Source organism: Phoxinus phoxinus, assembly GCF_949152265.1.
Source record: "Phoxinus phoxinus genome assembly, chromosome: 2".
In the NCBI taxonomy this organism is placed as follows: Eukaryota; Metazoa; Chordata; class Actinopteri; order Cypriniformes; family Leuciscidae; genus Phoxinus; species Phoxinus phoxinus.
Window position 1 is genome coordinate 5,201,205 of NC_136877.1, and position 15,735 is coordinate 5,216,939.

Genomic DNA, 15,735 nt, shown 5'->3' on the forward strand with positions numbered 1-15,735 from the left:
AAGGAAAATGGCTTGATATACACGGATCCCATGCTTTTAGTTTTTATACTTTTTATCCTTTCACTGGGATTAAACAGTGCATTGAAACATGCATCGTACTAAAGACAGTTAGGGGAGTGTGGGGCAAGTTGTCACACTCCAGGGAATATTTATCATGGTTGGGTCATTGTTAAAGGCAGTTTCTGTATAGATAGACAAATACCTTTAGATTTGGCTACACAAAAAGTTATGGAACATTTACATTATTTCCCAGAAAATTAAGAATCAGTTCATTTGCCACTGACTCCATCGCAGGGCAAGTTAGCAATATAAGATCCAGTAAATAACTTATTTATAATAATACATTAATCATCACTGCTAGCAAATTATCTGATTATATACATTTTATATATATATATATATATAACTCCATTGTAAATGCAAGAAATAAAACATGATGAAAACACAAAGATGGCACATATAAGTGGGATCTGAAAGGCTAAATCGGTAAAAGAAATGAACTTGTAATTAAAGTGGCATTTGCTCCCGTAATTTGATTTAAAGGGGCTTTTTTCCATTTAAAAGGGCAATTTGTCTTCTAATCTTATTACTCTAATTTAATTTACTGACTGAATTTAAGAATAGGTTTAATAAAACACTAAAGGCCTGTAACCAATCAAATTTAAATAATATTTTTTTTGCACTGCAGAAGTGTCACAGTTGATGCCTGAAGTGAAAATTGCATAAATAAAATGTTATGAGATTCATATTTTAAATATAAAATTATGAATTAAAATAAATGTTTAAATTTAAAACTACTGTTAAACTGGCACTAGGTGTGAAAAAGTCTTAATAAGCGACTTATTAAATCATTCATTCAAAACAGACTCACTGGCTGCGTTTAACTGCACTTTTAGACAAAAGGTGTGCCACAATTATTGTACTTATGCACTATTCTATGATGTTTTGTAGAATAAATGATAAAATACCTAGAAATATCATTGAAATTACACCTCAGTCTGCCCTTAAGATATCGTTTCACTTTAAACAAGAGGCATTTAGAGAGTTAAACAAAAATATCCTGCCTTATCACTCTTTATACTGTCAGAGAACAGTGTAGCAAGAGTTCAGTAAAAACATCCAAAGATAGATGTTTAGATATCCCCCTAAAATTTGAAACACAACTTGTTCAGATTTTTGGCTTTGATTTTTTTTTTTGTGCATTTTTAGAGTCCTCCAGGTTTTGAAAATAAATATTTTATATAAAATATAAAATTTTTAACATTGTACATTTTCATAAACTCAAACTTCTATAACTTTTTTTCTGTTTAACTTTCTTAATTTCACTTCTACAAAAATCTGCCAAATGTCTTCGTTAAAACAAGACCAATCTTACATCTATATTCCAAAGCATTCTTGAATTACAACCATTTAAATTGTGCAATGTGCATTTTCATGTCTATTAAAAAAAAGGTGGTGCCGCTTACAGGATTAACTATATCACAGGTTATAAATACATCCTATAATAAACTTAAACGGGGGCATTTTCTGTCTCCATATCTTCCATATTTTGGCGTATGTATATTTTGTAGTGTCTTATGAGTATAAATCACAAAAGACACTCAAACATGTTTACATTACATAATTGGCACACTTTACACACATTGGATGCACTGAAAATCAGTGTGAAGATACTGACCAATGTCTTTTGCTCTTACTGCAATCGGTCTTCTCAGTTCCGTCACAAACTTCTTGGCATCAAGTCGGATCTCGATGATGTTGTTCAGTAGAGCAAAGAGCGGAGCCAGCGGAAAGGAGGCCACGAACAAGGTCACCATCCCGAACTGAATGACTGGATAAGAGAAAGAAACAAAAACATCCAGCTTCCACAGAAGGTTCCACTAAAGCAAAACTCACAATTACTTAGAATTATCTTATCAGATTTAATTAAAATAAATCAGATGTTGGTATGCTGGGAAACTTGGTCTTAAAGGGGTGGGTTGAGTATGATTTCACTTTTCTAACTTTAGTTAGTGTGTAATGTTGCTGTTTGAGCAGAAACAACATCTGCAAAGTTACAACGCTCAACGTTCAAAGCAAAGGGAGATATTTGCTTTTAAAGATTAATTACTACAACAAACGGCTGGTGGGAACTACACGACAGTGACAACACCAACCCTAGAATTTACATAAACCCCGCCCCCTGAACACGATTGATAGATCAAGACAGAATATGCTAATCAATGTCTAGAAGATAACTACACATAAGCTGCATAAATTCATCAACTAACCATTCAGAAATGTCCTGTTGCTTTTACATGTCATCACTTCTTCTTGAGTCTCTCCATCATTGTCTGACTCCGGTTTGAACATAAAAGGCTAAACATTTTTGAAATTTTGAGTGCATGTGTGTGTAAGGTAAAAGGACACAAGCTGTTGTAGCTCCGCCCCCTGTGCAGGGAGCAGCAGCTCATTTACATTTAAAGGGACACACACAAAACGATGCGTTTTTGCTTTAATACCCTCAAAAATTTTAAATTTTAATATGTTATATAAAAATATCTGTGGGGTATTTTGAGCTAAAACTTCACACACACACTCTGGGGACTTATTTTACATCTTGTGAAAAGGGCATTATATCAACCCTTTAAGAATAAAACAGAGTAATTCACAAGGACTAACATCCTTTTGGTTCTTTCTAGTTTGTCTGACGCTCCTGAAACCAGTTTAGGGTCTCAGGAGGAGTATGGTTTAAAGATGGAGGAATGGGACGGGAGAGAGATGGAGTGATAGAAGTATGGATGGAGGATGGTAGGTGAGGGGGTGGGATGTTATTAATGAATTCAAGCCAGAACTAAAGCTCATAATCTCACACTGCTCTGCCAGCCCCCCTTTGGACCCATAATGCCTCTCTCCTAGCAGAAGTCCAGCCCACGCTGAAGCACAGATGAGGCGAGATAAGAGGAGGGGCCGGTAACACACCAACTCCACGTATGATAATAATACTGCAGATCCTTCACAGCATGGATGTGCATGTACCCGGGTTACCATGCATGCGGTCTGAATTACACTTGTATAACAGTGCTTTGAACAGATGAGGTGTATAAATCTGTTTAGACATTTCAATTAGTGTTTGTGGACAGCCCGGATTTAATAATTCATCATCGGAAATTGTAATTATGATACATTTGTAATGATGCCATGTTCCTACATGAGTGCAGAAAACAGAGCCAGCAGGACCAGGAGAGAATGCAAACAAACGTTTATACATCTGTGTGTGTGTGTGTGTGTGTGTGTATGTGTGTGTGTGTGTGTGTGTGCGTGTGTGTGTGTGTGTGGGCGCGTATTGTGTTCTGACTCACTCATTTCCATGTACTCTGGGTTGAGTCCGACAAAGGGCCCAAGGAAGTGGTCCTTCTCGTGGCGATGAAGCGTTTTGTTCAGCTCCTCCTGATGCTTTTTGTCTATCTTGCGTCGTCGGAGCAGTTTCTTCAGTTTCCTGTGACAAAAATATATTAATAAATCAATGATGATGTCCAGCATATTCATTACATGATGCTCATTTGCAGACCCTCACGAATGCTCAGATGATCAGATTAAATTAGACATCTGTACTGCCAGCTTATTATGCAGGGGGAGGGATTTGAGTTAGTCATGTTTGTATTTAAGTGTATTTTATGTTTTTTTTTTGTTAAATATGTAGTAAAATTCAATAAAAATATGTTCACAAATTAGACATCTGTATTTTGTTCCGCCATTGTAATAACATATTCTACATACAGTTTGTGAAAAGGTTTTTTTTTTTTAACAAAAGGAAATGTATAAGGATTCACTAAACTGATTATTAATATTTGAGCATCAATAATAACTGATAATAATTGACCACCAAATCATCATATTAGAAAGATTTCTGAAGGGTCATGTGACACTGAAGACTGGAGTAATGATGCTGAAAATTCAGCTTTGATCACAGAAATACATTACATTTTAAAATATATTAAAACAAAAATAGTTCTCTATAATCCATAAATAGAGAAAATAGTTCTCTAATAATAATAATAATATTACACAATGTTACTGTTTTTACTTTGTTTTTAGATCAAACTAATGCAGCCTTGGTGAGCATTAGTTTTCTCTAATATATATATATATATATATATATATAAAATTTACATTTTTGAATACCTACATTTATACCTTTTATTATATGACTTATATGGCTAAAGAGGGACTTTTTTTTTTTCAAATCAGAAAAACAATCTTTCCAACCAAGTAGTTAAAAAAGTAAGAATAAAAAATGCGTTTGATTTTGCATTAAAATATAAGAACAATATTTAAATATTGACATTTATATGCACTGATATAACAACAGATAGCAATAAACACCATTAACTTAGATTTTTGTACTACAACATTTTAATATATGAAAAATCTCCAGTGAATTTGCAAGTAGCCACACAGAAATGGATTGCAAAACTAGTTTAATGACGTAATCTTTAGGAATCTTAATGGCCAAGTAAGAATCACAGGTTTCACATCGCCAGCAAAATAATTGTGACTATACGTACTACAGTAGCTAAAGTCTTGACTAAGTCTTGTCAACTATAGTAACTGAAGTGAGATTCTCAACATCCGTTCATAAGCATTATTTCTAGCACATCTGTAAGCTAAGCTTTTAAAAACTCACAGGACTCATGGCATCCCGGATACCAATATTTTGAAGATTCGTAAAAAAAAAGATTTCACTGTCTGGTCAATCGAGATTTCACTATGGAAATAAAAAATTAGGATCATGTTTTGTTATTAATACAGCACACCGTGAGCGTATATTAGCTCAGTTTGTGGTTTGCTTTTGGGCTCTGAAGGAGTAATTGGACCCAGAAATTGTGACGTGTAACTTGACTTGCAGATTTCCTCCAAAAATTAGCATCTGCTCATTTTTTTTCCCTGATTTTCTGTCTGGATCTGCTGGATGCATGTCTTTCACCATGCGTTACTTTCAGAACCATTTGCATTAGATAAGCTTACAATCCAGTGTATTTGCATTTGTCCAAAAACAACAAAATGTATTTGCAAGCATGCCACGAAATAGGTCAGCAAGGTTTGTCCATGAAAAGAGCTTCAAGAAAGGATCATGCGAGGTCTTTACAATGCTCTGGTGTGAAAAACAAAGTACAATTATTCCCTAAAGAATGCATGTGTAGAAGTGTGCACCACACCTATAATGCAGAGTGGAAATTGATCAGATGTCTGTCGTCTCTGTGAACAATGACTTAGAAACGTGCCTACATGTTCTCTATGCTGTGTGTACTCACGGAACGCCAATCTCAAACAGGTTATTCTGGATGAGCTGTTTGCCAAGCATGGTGATGCAGAGCTGAATGCACAACTCCATCAGACAGCCGGCATGAGCGCACTGTGGGGTGAGACAGAGAGACTTCAGTCAGTTACTGTGGCGTACAAAACCTTCGCATGTGTTAGTCATAAGGAATGAGGTAACTAGGACAATCTGTCAAGTTATTTATCATACGATGATGTGGTTACAAGACTTCAAAAATAGAGTATGGTTCAGAATGGATTTAGCTTATACACACACACACATGCATGTACACCAGGTGGTCAATGAGACTGGTCACACCAACACACACACAAAGAAGGAAGTTGAAAACGAGATAAGTACCTCTTCCATCCGGTAAGACCCCAATACGTAGATATATTTGCCTGGGCGTCCGATGAGTCTGGAGGCATTGGATAGAGGAAGGTCAAGAGCTGAATTTACCAGCCAATGCACAAATGCAAGTGGAGATTCACAAAACAGACATTACAGTAAAAGTTTGGGGGGTGAGCTCTGTTCCAAAACCTAGTGAGCAATATTATACTGCTCAGAAACCAAAAACCAGCATGGAGGCACATACTGTAGACATTCATGCTGGTCTAAGCTGGTATTGCAGCAAGGACAATACACCATTTTGGTGTTCACACTCAAAGCTATACGTGATGATAAATCCACGGGACATCACACATTTTCATTGAGGGATTGCGATTTCATTGGAGTTGAGTGGCGCATGAGGAGTTATAAGAAGCTGTGAATACCAAAGAGTGCAGACAGGGAACTGCCAGTGCCAGTTAAATACCTGGCAGTAGCAATGCAGTGAGTCACTGTGAATGCACCATAAAAGATCATCAAAGTGATGTGCCAATACAAGTCTGCAGTAGTAAGTGTATGCGTAATTCATGCTTTCGTTTGTTTAGACCATAGTATTAAAAAGGAGTGTTGATTATTTTAATTACTCTTGTACTGTAGGGCGGTAGCAGTCCTGCAATATTTCCGTTTCAGCATTTGACAATATATGCATTGTTTCGCTAATCCAAAAGGCGTTTAGCCGTTTTTAATTCATTTAAATACTGATAACTCACACACTTTATAAGCCGTGACACACCATGCCGACATTAAAAGTACTAACGGTGATGAAAACCGAATGTGTTGTCGCCTCGTGCCGGCTAAAAAGCTGCGCTTGAACACCGTTGAGACCACAGCTGACTGTCAACTAGCATGTGCGTTCTGAGCCTGCATGTGAGGAAGTTACTTTCTATATCAGCAGGTCTCAATAGTCTATACTTGTCATTCAAAAAGGAACACCGAAACTAGAACTGCAGATATACAAACCATTTATTATCATTCGTGCGGATCACTTTCCTCATTCCAGAAGGTTTATGTTGTTTTGAAAATATTTGTGCATTGAAATGCTCAGGTAAGATGGCGTAAAAATTAGAACAGCCTTCTGTCAGTGCCGTCTTGACTTGTTTGCTCGCTTTTATCACTTTTGCTTTTATTCTCGTACACTTGACTCGTTCGCTACGCTGAACAGCCAATTAGAGTTCTCTCTCTCTCACTGACGGATGCCAATTCAACATGCTCAATTGGCCAAAAAGCCCACTGGCGGGGTCTGACGATACGGAGAACACCTCAAAAACTGGACGGCTGATGCTCAAGGACGGCCCAAAGTTGGCCGATGGCCGACCATCAGCTTGGCGTGTCAGGGTCTTAAAAATCCTTATCATGTGAAGCCTTTCTTTTTTGAATAATTAACTTATGTAATGACCCGCATGTGTACCTGTGCAACTGAACTTTTGTACAAGTCCTTGTACGAACAAGGCACTTATATCTACCTTCAATCCTCCTTTATGTGTTGTGCATTGTTCAACCCCCTTCAGTAGAAAGAGACTACGGCTCTTGTTTGGCATCAACTCTGGAAATCCAAAAGTCAGGAGTGAACAAATCAGACAGCTCTCAATAATCCTTTTAAATTTCATGCAATTACTATGACAGTAATTCGATAGGTCATTATACTCTATATCATCCTCTACGTCAGCTTGGTTATTATCCACTTTCCCTAAAGATGGTTACCCAATTGTGGTTCTTGGTTATACAGTCACCTGGAAAACCTGGTTTAACCATCTCACCAACTTACAAATCAGGAAACCTATTGGGCCTCATTTACACAAGTAACTGTACCACAGACAATGGCCTTGTTACTCCATTGCATTGTACATTTGTGATTTCCACCTGGCTGCACACTATAGTTTTCTTCCAATATAACCTCCACTCCCTCTTACCCACCAATCTTTTTTTCTATACTCACCTACATCTCTTCACCCGGCTAAAAGCTCCTCCTCTCTTATGTAAATAATGCATTTACATGCACTTGAACATCTTGTCTAGACAGCATCTGTCCTCCCTCCTCCAGGCCCGTTTGCACAAAACGCCCACTAACCCTTGGATATCAGATGTTCTTCGTGAAACCAAACTCAAGAGAGAAAATGGCATCAATCGAAGGTTCCTAGTGAAATGAGTATCATAAGTCACTGATCTCTTTTTGGCAATTTAAAAGCAGACACTCGAAAGCAGAAATTAATCGGGAGACCATTTCTTTGTCACTGAAGCCCTGCGGCTAGAAAAACATGCATCTAGATCAATTGTCCTGCTGTCTGCTAATGCAAATCCCCAGAACCTACAATTAATAAGGTATCTTGGAAGGAAGCAGCATCTTAAATCACATTAACCATTCATGGGGGTACCCCAGGGTTCAGTGCTTGGCCCCTTGCCCTTTTCGTTATACATAATCATTGGGATCTAGACACATGGATTTTAGATGAAGCTTGCAGCACAACTCCTTGTCAAGGCTATTGTCATCTCTGGACTGGACTACTGCAATGCTCCTGCAATACTCCAGCCTTCCTACATGCATGATTAAACCTCTACAAATAATCCAGTGTGCGTTGACATGCTGCCACCCTGGGCTCTATTATTTGACACAGTATTTGTGTGTTGCGACAGTAGTATGGTTTTTAGTTAGTTTTGTTTCTCAAAATCTCTCATGTTCTTCATGTGAAGATCACTATTTTTAGGGAGTTTTTGTCTATACGGCATTACAAATTCACCTTTATTTAGATTAGGATACTGACTTAGAGGGCAGATGCCTATGTAGACAGCAGACAGCAGGGCAGCTCACTAGGTTATGAAACAGAGCTTGTCGCTCTAACAAAGGGAATCCCAGTGCTGACTTGTTAATAACGTGCATTTAGTTTCAGAGTGACTGCTTGGTTCAATGCTCTTACCTGCCTCTGAAGAATGCCAGGTACACAATAGGGGTAAATGCATTTGCAAACTTCAGTATGAACGTCTTGAAGATCAGCCTCTCCTCAAAACTTTTGTCAGTTTTTGGCACCTCTGGTGAGTAGAAAACAACAGCACATACTGTGACCACAGCTTTTTGCAACAAGCTACATCGTCCCCTTGGAATTATAAGGTTCTATCTGACATTTTTGTAAAAATTTAGTTATTCACATATTCTTATTCTGTGACCACTTCTTTACATTATGTGATGTTGTTTTTTAAGTTGTGTACATTTTGGAACTTTTTATTTAGAAAATAAAATGGTTCTTTCTACACAGTCGAATGGAATGCAAAAACTTTACAGCTCAATATCTCAAAACCAGTCAGAATGCAGATAGAACCTTATAATTCCAAGGTGGCGACATGTCTTGAAAACAATAACCAGACGTACCCATAATAGTGAGCCAACGTGCAATTGCCCCATAGACCTCATCCATGATGATGATGATGATAAGGTTGATGACAGCCCCAGTCGTTTTAACGGTGGCCCGTATATTAGTGCGGAAAGTGGGAGTGGAACTCATGTGCAGGGCAGTCATAATGGAGACCCTGTATAGCACCACACCAAACACGATGACCAAGGTCACAAAGATCTGCATTGAGCACACAAATGCACACAATAAGAAAAGTGACTCACCAATTGAATGCAGGATCATGCAAAAGCAAATGTTTTTGGTTTCCAACACCAAACACACTTCAAAGATGTAAATGTATTCTTTATTCTGCAACGAAAATGTCTGATAATAGGGGGCTTAATGAGATCAAGTGAGTTGTATTCGGATGTGATTCCAGCGTGATGGCCACCCATATATAAAATAAATTGACTGGTTGTTGAACAAAAAGTATTTTAACTGCTAATAACTCTAGCATAATTCAATTTATTGCAAAAGAATATAGCATTATACCACAATAAATCTTATAAATGAATCAGGTCTTACCAAAAAAATCATCATGACGATAATGGTCATGTAAGCTGGCATTCTGTCTGTGCATGTCAGCTTCACATTTCCTGCCTAGAACAAGACATGAATTGTCAAATGTGAGTTAAAAGCATACACCTCAACACATACATCTAGCAACAGGAGCTTAAGCAATCCTCCAGCATACTCTGGCATTGCGAAGGGACAGATAGGGTCAAGCCAAACAGAGCAAAACAAGCCCTTAGACATGCCTTACAGCTGTGCTGTCACATAACATTTATACTGCAACTAGGTCAACATCTACTGAGCGTAAAACCCAATAATCCAGACATCCTTATGACAGTCAGCAAGGATGGCATGCATAAGTCTACAGACCAAAATATTGTAAGAGCAGCCCTGCCTGTTCTGTGCCAAGCACAAATAAATGCACTTTTTTTTTTGATCAGCATATGGTCTGGTCCACATTGTAGATTATTCCAGCCAAGAACTACCCACTTGGACAAGGGGCCCACTGCTCAACAATGACAAACTACACACACACGCGTTGGTGCAACTACATTATGAGGACTCTCCATAGGCGTAATGGTTTTTATACAAACTGTATATTCCCCTTACACGGCCCCTATCCCTAAACCTACCCATCACACACACACACACACACACACACACACACACACACACACACACACACACACACACACACACACACACACACACACACACACACACACACACACACACACACACACACACACACACACACACACACACACACACACACACACACACACGCACACACACACACACGCACACGCACACACACACACATTGGTGCAACTACATTATGAGGACTCTCCATAGGCGTAATGGTTTTTATACTGTACAAACTGTATATTCCCCTTACACGGCCCCTATCCCTAAACCTACCCATCACACACACACACACACACACACACACACACACACACACACAAACACACACACACACACACACACACACACACACACACACACACGGTCTTATATATGTACACACGGTCTTATATATGTACACACACAAGACCAAAATGTGCCTTTGTGACAAGTTGGCTGAAATTTAAAAATACTTGTTTTATGGTGGATATATAAATCACCCTGAGTCCCAGAAATGGTGTAAAGCCAGCAAATTAGATTATATCTTGGATTTTTGAGAAAGTTATTGCCATTTTGTTTGCAATATGCATGAATGGTCATCTGTAGATTCATAAAGACCTACCTTTGGCGATTGCTCTTTCTTCAAGGACTTCTTCATGACATGGAACTCATACTCTGCTCTAGGATGACTCTGGGAAAAACAGAGAAAGCAAATCATAACACGTACAGTACAGGAATTAAACCAGTAAAAAAAATAAAAAAATAAAAAATAAATAAAGTGGAAAGAGATAACTGGTTATGGAGCCAAAAGCAGCCATGTGCATGATCAGTGAATAGAACGGAAAATCTGGTAATAGCAACACATTAGACGTCCAGTGAAAGTATAATCCTTAAAACCAAAAGCTCTCAGCACCACGAAAACATATTCCTTTCCACAATCAGCAGCTTTAGGTTTTATTAGTTCCTCCTCCTCATTTGATCCACATAAACAGTGGCGAGCCCAGAAAGACTGTGACTGCCGAAAGGAAAGTGAGCAGCTTTTGACCTGTAAGGCCGGAGGAAGAGAGAACAGGAATCTCCCAGACCTCCACAACAACAGACCGATAGATAGTGCCGGTGAAATACTTTACACAAGCAAGAATGTGACGACGATGCTTGAAGACGACTTTTTAAGATGTGAAGAATTTGTTAGTACTAAAATGCAACTGTAAGGTTAGGAAATAAATAAATTCAGTTAATACTATGAATGAACCAATTCCAAACCTTTTGTTTCTCCTATACAAAACAGGACAAAAAAAAAAAAAACAGTGAAAAACAGTTTGATTTCATGGCACTGAATCAATAAAAAAAGACATCTTTATTTCTTTACACCCAAGCCTCAGGATAATACAAGAAAATAATATAACACACCTACAAAACATACATAAACTCACATGAGTATCTTATCAACATGTACATCACTGTCGTATACAGTTACAGTTTATAGTTTTCTTGGTCAACATGGGTGTGCGTGACTAACCTCTGTGTCTTCAAAGCCGGTCATGTCCCAGACGTAATTTAGCCTCATTTGCCTTCTCTTCCAGTGCTCCATGAACATGGTGGCTGTGTGACACAGAGAGGTAACCTTCACCAACAAACCCACATTCAAACATACAGATCGGCTCATTGCTGTTTATGTAGCTACACAAGTGAAGTCTTTTTGTTTATAAATCCAGGCACGTGACATATTTTTCGTGAAATAACTTTGGAAAGGACTCGTACACAAAGAGCCAGTTTCTTCTATTGCAATTCACCTTTGGCTAAGCCCCGCCCCCCTTAGTTACTGTTGCTACGTCCGTCAACTTCGTCTGGGCTCTGGTTTGGTATCAACATGGTTTATGCTGTGACAGCTCTTCCTGCTGAAATTTGATCAAACTTTTATAAAGCAGCAAATAAAGTGTCCGATAGAAGTAGGCAAAAGTGGCTGCAATATGCGTTCGAAGGCTATATTCAAGACATACCGGTGAAACGCAAGCAACAACAAGGCATCCGAATAGAGGCAAAAGCATAACGGTCACAGTCAAAAACTGAACCGCCGCATATCCTAATGGAGACGGAGGCTGGGACTAACAATATCAAGAGAAACACTGTTCATGCAAAGCTGGGTCTCTATTCACTTCTATAATCGATATTACAAAGCAAACGGACTACGCGAGTATAAAGTTGTATTTATTAGCAGCGTGTGCTAGCGTATCAACAATTAGGGTAGAGAACCGAAATCATAACCTAAAACTGTCTGACTAGTATAACTTCACAGTAAGGTTAAAAGCTAAATGTATCTTAGAGCACAAAAGTGTGCTTGTTACTTGAGGGGTTTCGCTGACTGAGGACGTCCACACAGTTTAATCCAAAATCGACACTTGTCAGGATTTGACTTCGGTTTGGGGAAGGGAAAAAAACGGACACCCCCCTCCAACCTCTCTGGGAAACACGTATCTGTGTTACAAATGCCCCAGGCACAACGTTTAACAATATTTCTGATAAAACTACGACGGTAATAGCCTGCCGAGACCAAAAATATGAGACGGCTGTGTTAAAGTCAATGGAGCGCTGTGAAGAAGTGTCGGACCTCTGTGGGAGCTTGTTCTTGGCTGCGCTGTGATTGGTCAATCTACATTCTAGGGTGTGGCTTAGCCAAAGGCGAATTGGGCTGTAAAACCTTTTTTAGGAATCTGTATTTTAATAGCGTTTTCACACTTGGTTCGTTTTAAAGGTCTGAGTCCGGTTCACAATTTTAGCTAATGTGTGAATGCTCCCCACAACCGCTTTTGATGAGAACTAAACCAAAAGTGCATTTCACTTTAGGTCAGTGTGAATGAAAAGTGGATTGAAAAAACTAAAGTGAACTAAAAAGAAGACCTGAGACCACTTTTTATGGATGCAGAAATGACTGGTTTCTCTTTCCACTTGATTCACTTTCTGGTTCACTTATAAAGGGTTGAATCTTTGGTGCTCTTTGGTCACTTTGTACCAAAATATTTTACGTTTTTTTTTTATTATAAATTTTTACTTCATCAGAATGATACGAAACTTGGTAAAGGTTTTGGCACTTGCTATATACTTGCTAAATGTCACTTTCGGGTCTATGCTCAAAAAGTGTAATAAATGGATTTTAACAACTGCATACATATAATTGAGTACCATAAAATCCCTTAAATATACAAATTATAAAATAAAAAGCATTATTGAACTAAAATATAGAACAAAAATTATAATAAAAAAAACAACCCCCATGTGAGGAGCACCAGAGGGTTTAAGCGGACTCAAGTTAAGTTATATTCAATTTTTAGGTCTATGCTCAAAAAGTGTAATAAATTGATTTTAACAACTGCATACATATAATTTAGTACCATAAAATCCCTTAAAAATACAAATTATAAAATAAAAAGCATTATTTATAACTAAAATATAGAACATAGAACAAAAATTATAATAAAAAAAACAATCGGTCATTTTTGACCCCCATCTGAGGAGCACCAGAGGGTTAAAGCGGACTCAAGTTATCAAGTAGCTTTGTCATAGGGTGTCATTTTTCATTTGAAAGCTTGTAACTGCAGGAGATTAAAACAGGAAAGGCAAATTTAGGGCTTTTGCTAAAATAACCAGCTTTTTAAGAAGCTCAGCATCTGAGCTGGGATGAGTACGGGGGGGATTTAAAGAGAAGTGTAAAACCAGGGCACAAATCCCTTCCAACATTTGCCAGATCAAATCTGTCCTCGACATGTAGGGACACAACAGTTGGTGTACAGCAGCAAGAAAGCGTGTGTGTGAACATGAAAGTCGCACTGAGCTGCTGACCCCACAGTGCCATGAAGATGGCGAAGAAGACGGTGGCCGCGTTGTCGAACAGGTGGCTGGCCCTGGCCGTCCCGCAAGCCGTGACCAGTTTCCAGTAGCTGCACGCTCGGTCACACATTGGGCACATGGTTATGTTGTTTCTCTCGTCGCAGATCTCGTTGCTGAGTAAACAAAACAAAACAAAATATTTTCAGAAATGTTTCCCCAGACACCAAGAAAAGCTATTACACCGTAAAAAAATAAAACTTAATTAAATTAAGGCAACGAGTTTGCACAATTTAATTAAGTAAGCATAACTTAATCCATTAAAGTTTTGTCAACGTAATTCTATCTGTGATCTGAGGAAGTGTACTCCCATAGTGCATTGCGGCATGAATAAATTAATTGCTTTGTTTTACTATTTTTAGCTTTATTTTACCATTACAACTTTATTTGCTATCGTTATTGGGGTTATACTCACAAGAGACAGCGAATAAAATTGTAATGGTCTAATAAAAAATAAAAATAAAAACTTGTTACCATTGTTGTGGTTTGCATGCTGAATGTTGAAGTCTGTGTGTGACTCAAGAAAAATAGCAAGATATTGTCACAAATTTAGAGGGATTATACACTCTAAAAAATGCTGGGTTGTTTTAACCCAATTTTGGGTCAAATAGTAAACCCAGCCATTGGGTTACATTTTTAAATTGCATTTTTGATCCAACGTTCGGGTTTGTCCATATTTGACCCAAAATTGGGTTAAAACAACCCAGCATTTTTTAGAGTGCATCAACCCAATTTAAAGTTTATGCCATAAGTGTTAGCAATAAAATGTTAAAAGATCCTTATTATACATTAAAGTTATGTTATATATCATTAATACATTCATTCAAAACATGGACATAATTTAAGTATAAATATATATAATATTTATTACTTCACTTCCTTTGAAATCAAATAACTGCGATTTCATGTTGCATCACTGCATCAATTGGAAGAGAATTACAATAATATAAATTACGTTCCAAATGCCCAACCAAAGGGAACACCAATCACAATAACGGTGAGAAATTTTAGGATATCAACATGAATTTATGAAGTCAACTTATGTGACGTTCTCCCAAAAATGTTTGTTTTATTGACAATAACATTCCAGGTGACTGGAAAATTAATGATGACTGCAGAAGTGGAAGAAATAAGTGAAAAGAATTGCCCCGCCTCAAAAACCATTTGCCCCGCCTGTTTTTTTTTTGCTTTTGTGAAAATGGTACTCAGAAAACCCAAGTAAACATTACCTTGTTACTGGTTTGAGTAACAAAGGCATAGCATGCAAACAGTACAGATTACTAAATTATTTTAAGTAAGATCAACAAATTATTGGACATTAAGTAAAGTTAACTAAAAAAGTCTTAGTAAGAACAATGTTAGATTTTTTTTTGTTCAGTCTAAAAGGGAAAAACATTCTTCTACATTCTTCATCTCGGTTGTAAAACATCAAAACTTTGGCTTAAAGTATCTCCTAAGGTAGCATCCTCAACAAAATGACTAATATGAAACTGTACGCACTGTATAATAGTGATCTTCACATTAAGCACTGAAACTCAATTAGAGTTTGGCTTCTGCGTGTTGCTACATGACACTCTAACAAGCAGAAAATACTACAGTAGTGGCCAAAAGTGACGACTGTTTTAGGAAATTTTGACATTTTCA

At 37.7% G+C, this 15,735-nt stretch overlaps 1 protein-coding gene across 5 annotated transcripts in view; it reads right to left on the bottom strand.

Annotated features, from left to right (window-relative positions):
* Nucleotides 1–15,735, bottom strand: part of ano1a (anoctamin 1, calcium activated chloride channel a) — a 61,429-nt gene that overhangs the window by 6,772 nt on the left and 38,922 nt on the right. For 3 of the 5 annotated variants that reach the window (XM_079605482.1, XM_079605483.1, XM_079605480.1), the window contains exons 12-22: nt 14,047–14,207; nt 11,729–11,811; nt 11,473–11,484; nt 10,832–10,900; nt 9,595–9,669; nt 9,048–9,249; nt 8,599–8,710; nt 5,660–5,717; nt 5,295–5,395; nt 3,342–3,478; nt 1,679–1,831 (exon numbers count right to left, since the gene is read on the bottom strand). In XM_079605482.1, the coding sequence (XP_079461608.1) occupies nt 1,679–1,831; nt 3,342–3,478; nt 5,295–5,395; nt 5,660–5,717; nt 8,599–8,710; nt 9,048–9,249; nt 9,595–9,669; nt 10,832–10,900; nt 11,473–11,484; nt 11,729–11,811; nt 14,047–14,207 (1,163 nt within the window). The remainder of the gene's footprint in view (nt 1–1,678; nt 1,832–3,341; nt 3,479–5,294; nt 5,396–5,659; nt 5,718–8,598; nt 8,711–9,047; nt 9,250–9,594; nt 9,670–10,831; nt 10,901–11,472; nt 11,485–11,728; nt 11,812–14,046; nt 14,208–15,735) is intronic. The other 2 variants (XM_079605484.1, XM_079605481.1) reach the window with 1 other exon arrangement.